This window comes from Saccostrea cucullata, unplaced genomic scaffold (genome assembly GCF_032062105.1).
Source record: "Saccostrea cucullata isolate Sc308-1 unplaced genomic scaffold, CSIRO_AGI_Scuc_v1 ctg1033, whole genome shotgun sequence".
Taxonomy (NCBI): domain Eukaryota; kingdom Metazoa; phylum Mollusca; class Bivalvia; order Ostreida; family Ostreidae; genus Saccostrea; species Saccostrea cuccullata.
Genome location: NW_026924169.1, coordinates 135,894 through 145,000, shown reverse-complemented (window position 1 = coordinate 145,000; position 9,107 = coordinate 135,894). Strand labels below are relative to the sequence as shown.

The following is a 9,107-nucleotide window of genomic DNA, read 5'->3' as shown; positions in this document are numbered from 1 at the left end:
CAGGGGTAGGGCAGGGTCACAATGGCTAAACAAAGTTCTACATAGGAATATATAGGAATTTTTTTTTTAAATCTTATTCTCCAGAACCACTGAGCCAGGAAAGATGAAACTCATGTGGAAGCATCCTCAGGTAGTGTAGATTCAAATTTGTTCTAATCATGACCCCCGGGGGAAGGAACATAGGAATATATAAGAATTTTTTTTTAAATCTTCCTTTCCAGAACCACTGGGCCAGTACAAATGACACTTAAATGGAAGCATAATCAAGTAGTGTAGATTCATTTTTTTTTCAAATCATGACGCCCTGGGGAAGGGCCAGGCCACAACTGACGATCAAAGATTTACACAGGAATATGTATGAAAAATCTTTGAAAATCTTCTCAAGAACCACTGGACCAGGAAAGATGAAATTTATATGAAAACATCCTCTGGTAGTGTACCAGTAGTTTCAATTTTGTTCGAATCATGACCCAAAGATGGAAGGGCGGGGCTATAATGGACGATTAAAGTTTTCCATAGGAATGAATTCATTGGTGTTTTTTTTAACTCTTCATTTTAAGAACCACAAAGCCATGATTAGTCATACCTTTAGGTAAGCATCCTCACATAGTGTTGATTCAAGTTTGTCATTAAGCCATGAACGGGAAGCAGGGGTCAGGTAGGGTGGGACAAAAGGGGATCAGGGATAAAAGTGCTTAGAAATATCGAGCAAATTTTTCCTAAGAACAGAAAAACCATGTTTAATCACACTGATTTGGAGCCACTCTCAGGTAGTACAAAGTCATATTGGTTCACATGAGGGCTCCCAGGGCTAGGGCTGGGCCACTATTGGGGGAAGTAAAATGAAAAAATAGGAAAAATCTTATGCGCCGAAACAGCAAAGGCATTTGTTATACATGTATGGAGGCATCATCAGGTAATTGGTAGTCTAAAATTGCAAACCCCAACCCCCATGTAAACTTCTCATTACTAGAATGATTTCTGCTTTATTTCCCAGCCAATGTGCTCAGGTGAGCGATGTGGCCCATGGGCCTCTTGTTTCTTAACTGATGATAGAGTGAAAGAATAGCCCTATTTTAATGGTTTTCTTAACATACCAATTTACAATTGAAGCCGTCTCTAAGAAATTGAAACTATAGACAGATACAATGTTGAAGATTATTGGTGAAATGGAATGAGATACATGAATTCAAATTCTTTATAAGTCTTTCAAAGTCTTTCTCTTTGTAAAGAAAAATAACCCTGAAGACAAATTATCTGTAACCGTCAAACATTTACAGATTTCTTAATGACAAGCAAGAAAATGGGAAAAATGTTTCCAAACTTGAAAATCGTTTTACGTGCTAAAACGGGGTGTAATAACTTTTTTCGAAAACTTTACAAAATTTCCATTATTAAACTATGAAACATCAAAGAGTGCAGGTGCGTGGGGCAACCAGCCTTCCAATAAACCTTTTCAATAGTTTAATGTTACGTTTTGAGAAAAACATCAGAGATTACCACCCTACGCCACCCCTACCCCCCGAATCTGAAAATTAATGAATCAAAATTATGCCCTTGATTACTTATCATGTAATGGAAGATTTAAATACATGAAGCTCCAAGTGCAAAATGTACAAACCCAATATGTAATGTATGCTTATGTAGTTAAATCTTGCGTACATGTGTATGCCTCGTAGGAAACAAGACAATATATACCTGGAAATAACTTAGCACATTGTCCGTCATTCAGACGAAAAACTTTCCTGAAATTTTCTTGTCTCGAAGACATACTGACGAGGTCCCTTAATGGGAATTCCTTATCAAAGTAGATCTGAAGGGCATCTCGGCCAACCTTTGTCAGATGTTCAAATGTCTTGAAATTGAATTTTCGCAGTCCTTCTTCATAAGCAACAATAAAGTTGTCCTGACGTGAAGCAGCCTCTACTATTAGGATAATATATTTTACTGTAATTTGTATTTCATGCGCATTTTCTTTATGTCATTTCAATAAATTAAAGAAAAGGCGACTCACCTGCATTCTGAATTCCACAATCCTGTAATATGTAAAGAAAAAAAATATAATTAAGGGCAGATGATGCATACATTTTTGTCATAAAAATTAAAAATGACAACTTGTGTCATGTTTAAATGAGTAAAATAAAAAAAAAATCAACACGTAGTTTTAAATCTTTCATTCAAAATTTCACAATATTGGGATTTGAAGTAAAACATTTTTGTAATAGATTAAGAAGGATGGTTGAAGAAAGGTAGAATTTTAAACATCAGAGAAGGTATACAATTTCATAATGTTTTAGAAATTTATTGTTTGCATAATTTGCAGCAAAACTAGGCCTAGAAATATAATATACCTATCCAGACATCCATTTTGTGTTTTTATCATCTGTCCTTCATATGATTTTTTTTATCTTGCTTATAATAAGCATTACCTATTTAAAAGATAACAAGACGTCTGTTACAATGAAAAAGTAATCACCTGCTTCCAGTAACCCAATATATCTGATTCGCAAAGAACATGATGATGTAACAATGCATGTCTAGGACAAACCATTTGACCCTTCCTTTGAATTGCTGTCTCCTCAACAAAGCACCCATTGTATTCTGTAAACACTTCATACATGGAACATTGATATCCTGCAATGTACATTATTTCTTTGTGAAAAGTTCCTGTGAGTTCTTTCAGTAGCCTTTCTATGGTACTACGTACCTCCAATGTAACTTTCTTTTCTAGAAATGAGTTACCAGGTTTAAAAACCTGGACCTGTATTGATGAATGGTTCACAGCAAGAGCAACTCCGTGTCCTTTATAAGCGAAGCAAGCGACATTTTTAAACAGACGTAATCCTTGGTCGTTAAGAAATCCCCATTCCCCATCTGTTCTTGTTATACAGGCGACAACCAGGCGACAGAAAATGAAATATGGAAGAAACTGAAATCTAAGGACAAGCACCGATGTTTTATTTTTCCACCTTTTAAAACTGTCCTCATGGGCAGCATCAAAAGTACACTTGTTCATGCATGGTATATAGTGTTGGTTGTCACCAACAACAAGCAGACCAAGACGCTGCATGTATTGAAGGATCTTGGGTTTAAATGATCCAACATTGAAACTTTTAGATGACCATATTTCTTCCAAAAGCGAGTCCAAGATATATCCATTTTGGTAAAAATTTTGCCAATCTTCTTCGTTTTTCACATTATCCATGACGTTGTTTAAATCCGTTATGATATTTTTGAATGCATCGACAAACCACTGAATGTCAATAATAACAGTTTCAGAAAGAACACCTTCTCTAAAATTCAAAATTACTCCGATTTCATGGAAAAGTTTTAAGATATCCGGAACTTGTTCATATTTTTCTATGATAGTACCAAAGCATTCCTTCTGAAATTCTGCCTTCGAAATAATTCGGCGGTTTTGTCCTCTGAGGTACCTGAGGGTGGATTCACCCAGTGCCCAGTCAGCTGGTATTGTTTCCTTCCATCGATCCTCTTTTGCAATTGAAGCGATGCAAAACATCAAGTCAGAGAGATCATTGAAAGAAGGATCATTAATGCTGTGTAATCCTACAAGGAAGCATCTTTTTCTGTCCAAGTGTTTCTTAAGGTTCTTATCGAACCGTAAATGCTCTAAAATGCTATTGTAGAATGTGTCGGTGGTCTAAACACAGAAGAATCAGGTAAAGAGTAGAATCATGGTTTTATATATAATTTTAAGATTTTCTCATTTATTTAAATGTGTTTGAATGATTGATATTGTTATTTTTGCACCCCTTCATTTTTGTGTTCAAATTATTTTTAGCAAAGAAAATGGATGATACATGCAGATTAGTTTCCTTTCTAAAATTCCTATGAGACATTAATTTCTTTAATAATTTAATTTTTGAAATATTTTTCATTTCTTATAAAATTGCATGCCTAAAAGAAATTAAAATATAGAAAGACGATATTTTCTATATATGCTGATTTCTCTACTCCTTTCAATTTTTTTTCAGCATCAGTGATTATATCTGCTTTTAAGCCATTCAATTCAAATTGTATATACCTGTCCCGTAGATTTGTCAAGATGAGTCCCAACAAGAATTACCGGTGCAGTTTCATCACAGTACATGTGGACAGATTTCATCCAAAACAAGATATATTCTGTTAAAAAGCATTTTTGTTCATATGTAACAAAAAAGGTTTACATGCTTAAAACCGTAAATTGAAGGAAAGACAATATTGTATTATGTGTGTCACATTTTTCATATTTTATCAATCTTAAACCAAAATAAAATTATAATTTTTATCAAATAGTGAAATATTACGTAATAAAAAAATCTATAAAACCTTATTACTACACGTAGTTATTCAGTTTGCAGTGCCGTACGTTATTCATCGGTAACTTGCATATTTTATTAAGATAAAAGAAAGTTCTTTGGGAAACACTTACGGCCCCCCCCAATAATAATGGACAGTACTCAGTCAAAAAAAAAAAAACGCTCAAGCATATCCAAAACAGAACTTGACCTAGATATTTTCATGGAAAAATCTGTGAACCAAATTTCATTTCAGTATGTGCAACCACTGTGATGAAAACAAATGGAATCTGCACTTAACTGGAATTTTTCTACGTCCAAGGGACATGTACAGACTGAATGACAGCTGCAAAGCAATAATCCCTCCCTTAAAGGGATTGTATGGTCATAATTTTAATTTCTATATATAAAACTGTACCTCTCATATAAAAAGAAAAGCTGCATCTTATAACACTGCACTGCTGATAACAGCAGTTAAATTTGATTTTGATAGCTTAATAGGATCAGCATGGGGAAAACCTTATCATGGCCGCTGCCGACGTAGTGGAGACAGATTAAATGCCATATGTATAGAGTCAATGAGAGTATGACTGCAGAGAAATCGAATTCCTTACGTTAGAAATAAGCTAATTCGAGCAATTGTTTATTTATAGGAGACAGATTAACATCCTTTTTGGACACATTTGAACTTTAACAAGTTTTGATTACAATCAAGTAAAATATACAACCCGTGCAGCTAAGTTTTTTAGTAAAGTTAAGTCCCGTTCGGTTTATGGCTTTTTATTATTGATTTCTTATTTTATTTTCCTGAATTCTGAAACACTGGAACCATAAGAATTTTAAATTATATGTTTCCTTTATTACATTCAGATTCAAAATGAAATCACAAGCACTTAATTGGCACATTTTCACGATGTGATTCCGACATGATAATGTTTACACTTAGAGCCAATGTGTCCCTAAGACGTCATAAAAGTGAGGATTGTGGGAAATATTTAGCAAGCGCGATAACTTTATCTCTCAACATGGCAGCCTCCAGCAGCTAGTTCAGTCATAACGTTGGTGTCTTATTACTTTATAAATAAGTAAAAACAAATGACAGTATCAGGTAAAATTCATCAATGATCATTCAATGAATGAAATATCAAAAAGTTATTCTAGACCCAACGTTTCCTTTAAAAATAAAATCCCATGATTTGTTGTTAGGTATTTTTTCACAGCGAGTTCTTTTGATCCTCGAGCCATAACGATAGGATGAAAAAAACATGACGATTTCGATTTCTTCTACATCACTTTCTATATTTTGCATTGGAATTCAATTAATTTCACTTAATCGCTCCTACGAAAAACTCAATGTGACTTCACAACAGTGTGATATGAAAAAAAATATTTAATGAGTGATATCCATCATATAAATTGATGAACAAGTAATAAATTAAGATATTTGAAATACCTCCATAAGTCCAATCAGCAAACATAGTTTCCTCCTGGTCACAAAATTTTCTGTCAATCCTTTCATTAAACGACTTTGACATATCTATCACTAGTAGATAGAAAGCCCTTCTGCTGAGATAAACCTGATGACAGGCGTAGTAAGCACACTGTCCTCCAAAATCCATAACACTCAAAAGTGCCTTCCCTTCTTTATTTGAATTGTCTGTAAAAGCTAATGGTAGGAAAACATGTTTAAACACATGGACATCTAAAAAAGATTATTACTGCAATTATGACTTAAAACCAAATATAGTTTTAAAGACTAAAATTATTTTAGTTTCATGTCAGAAAAACATAGACAATAATAAAATACTGATCTACATAATGGTTGCAGTTTTCATTATAGATATACAAATTTAATTTTCTTTTTTAATCTGACGGCTCAAACATGAATGAAAAATATTTTTTAAAAAATAAAGAAATGAAAGACGCTACAACTTGACTGTGACGTTCATTAAAGTATACTACAACTGACATAGTTTATATCAGAGAATGTTTTGAGAAGAATAGTTTAGAAATCCACTGTTTAGTCGAAATCGCAAAGAAATATTTGGGTCAGTATGCATTTCACTGAATAACACTACAATTCCTTTTTGCCACCTGAACTGTAACTTGAGGGTTAAATAAACACTATGTCATTTTACCAGTTGCTATCATGGTAATTAATACATCATTTCGGGTAAAATAGTGTGACAATCACTTGTATGTCAGGCTAGCTTTATGGCCTGTAACCATTATTTCCCATTGTTCTTTGTCGTTGCAAAAGTCACTTGATCAAATTATTAATGGGACATTCCCTGGTGAGCTGCCGTGTGATTAACATGTATATTAGAGGGCAGCCGAATTTGCTGCAGGGGCAGTTTATTTTGCAGAATGCAACGTACAGTAACTGAGTTTTAACAAAAGGCACAGAGAGCAGACCGTGCATTATGACTTTGAAGAAAACAATAGCTGAGTTTAGCCGTATTCCAGAGGGATAAAAGGCAAGGACGATCATCTCCTTTCCATAAGTTCCGTGACAACAGCCCCAGAATCGATAGGACGATCGATCAACAAACCTAGATGCTGAAACTTTTGATGCGTAGATGTATTTCGATTCAGATAAGTCGAACTGAATGAATTAGAACTTAGAGCTCATGTGATATTGTGGCAAACCTAGATATACAGAAATGAACAATTGATCATTTACGGCAACAATATAAAGTATTATAAAATATTATATAAGAAAATAGCATTTACTCTGTTTTTCAAACTTCAAGGGTTTGTTGATTTTTTTTCTCGTTCATGTGAAAGAAAACGGCGTGCAAGTGTGTGCAAATGTGAGTTTGCTTATATAAATATATAATTCTTTCTTTTGTAAATAAATTTCTATTCATTGTAACTGTCTTAAGTATCATTTGGAGATAGCCTGGTTCAACCACGTTACAAATACTTTTAATTATATGGACATGTATTTCTCTTGGACAGGGGTGCCGCAAAATTAAGAAATAACACGCACCATTTCTGTTTAATCCGCAGTAGAAAATTTCGTAAATTTCTTAGACACTCACTTTATGCTTTACATGTATATAAAGTATTTTTTCATTTGTGACAGGCTAGTGGCAGATAATTTTGTATAACAGGGATTACAATAACCTTGTTTAATAGAAGTCTGCATTTTGTAAATTCTATGCTTATTATGATGACCTTATGAAGAAAAACTAAGCCTTTGTTTTTTTATACAGTCATGTATTTAATTTAACTACGGGATATGTTATCTAGGTTTATATTTATATGCAGAGCGTTTACGGCGAGTATGACTTGTCAATGTGGAATTCTTTCTCCTCCTAGGTACAGAAATTTCCTTCTTGAACGGTGAGTGCCCTCTGAACGATGAGATTGAACGGTGTGTGAACGCTGAAAACAATTTGATGAACGGTTAGAAAACGTGAAAGGTGCGCTAATAGAGAACGCGGACGGAATGCAAACGTGAGCACAAAGTGAACAGTGAAAAAGCGGTGACTATGCCAGATGAACTATTTAATCAGAATATTACTGATCTTCCTTGCATTGTATGTATTACATGTAAGGTGTAAAAATAATAAAATGAATAAATCAATGAATGAATTAATAAGTAAAAGAATAAACCATGAATATATGAAACCGTTGTTGCATCTTTGGAAATCGTCTGTACAGACTTATAGTGGCAAACACATTATTTGCGTGAAAAGGAAGGATGGAAGAAGGAAAGAGGATACAAGGATTTTTTTTTAAGAAGAAGAGGAAAAATGTATAGATAAAATATTAACATATATATCATTTTTGCAAATAAGTGACTTGAAATTTTTGCTAGAAAATATCCATGACGTCCACGTGTTATTTAGAGGCAAAATAGGGAAAATCCTCTTCGTTTTTGTTAATAAATTACATTTTTAAGGGGGGTGTAGTAGATGATTAGTATGATTTTAGCCGGGTTCCATAGCGTAAGCTATGATCCGGCTTAAGGGATCGTCTATCTGCGCGGAATAATCAATGGATGGTAACCAAATAACCGCTAATATAAGCATGAATTGTTTCTACCATTCCCCTTTTCAATAAGATCAGATCCCGTTTTCAAATAATTCATGATGATGACGCTTGGTTAATGTTTTTAGATTTTCAAATATTAGAAACAAATATTTTCAATGTCTTCCTATGTTTGTTTGTATGGGAATTAATGTTGCAGCTTTTGCAAAATTAATAGATAAATAAATACATGACGCGTTCATGGTTTTTAAGTATTTTCTCTGTCACACTTGTAATACATATTCAAATACAAAATAAGATATTTTATTAATTAAATACTCCAAAGAAATAATTTATGTGATTTTTTTTTTGCAATTTTTGCAAACAATTGGTTCAAATGCTGATTTTTATCTTTCGCATATGAATTATTTCTAATGTAACATAATTGCAGTTCCATTTGCGAAAGACAAAAAGCACGATCTAAAAACAATTGACACAAATCAAATTTTATGTCAAATCATCAGCAAAAATAATTTTTCCTTTTATGCGTAAAATGTCACTTACATCTCAAATCTGCTTTATCCTCCGCAATCTCAAAGACTTCCTCATGTACTTCTAGGCCTATCGTACTTTGAACCTGTTGTAATTCATGAAGAGATCGCTTCTGTAGTCGTTTCAGAAGAGTAGTTTTTCCCGCACCAGCACAGCCAACAATCATAGCACGAGCCCTGTGGATCGTTTGTGTTCCTTTCTTTGCACATTCTACATATCTGCACCTTGCATCTTTGTCCCATCTAAGAATTTCCCTGGGAATATTTACTGAAAGAGTGA

General features: G+C 33.7%; 1 protein-coding gene across 1 annotated transcript in view; it reads right to left on the bottom strand.

The window, feature by feature from the left end:
- The window catches only part of LOC134265899 (probable serine/threonine-protein kinase pats1), a 28,661-nt gene that overhangs the window by 18,342 nt on the left and 1,212 nt on the right, over positions 1-9,107 (bottom strand). Inside the window, exons 2-7 of the mRNA XM_062748119.1 lie at positions 8,841-9,095; positions 5,752-5,964; positions 4,046-4,143; positions 2,477-3,661; positions 2,015-2,036; positions 1,699-1,926 (exon numbers count right to left, since the gene is read on the bottom strand). Of these exons, the coding sequence (XP_062604103.1) occupies positions 1,699-1,926; positions 2,015-2,036; positions 2,477-3,661; positions 4,046-4,143; positions 5,752-5,964; positions 8,841-9,095 (2,001 nt within the window). The remainder of the gene's footprint in view (positions 1-1,698; positions 1,927-2,014; positions 2,037-2,476; positions 3,662-4,045; positions 4,144-5,751; positions 5,965-8,840; positions 9,096-9,107) is intronic.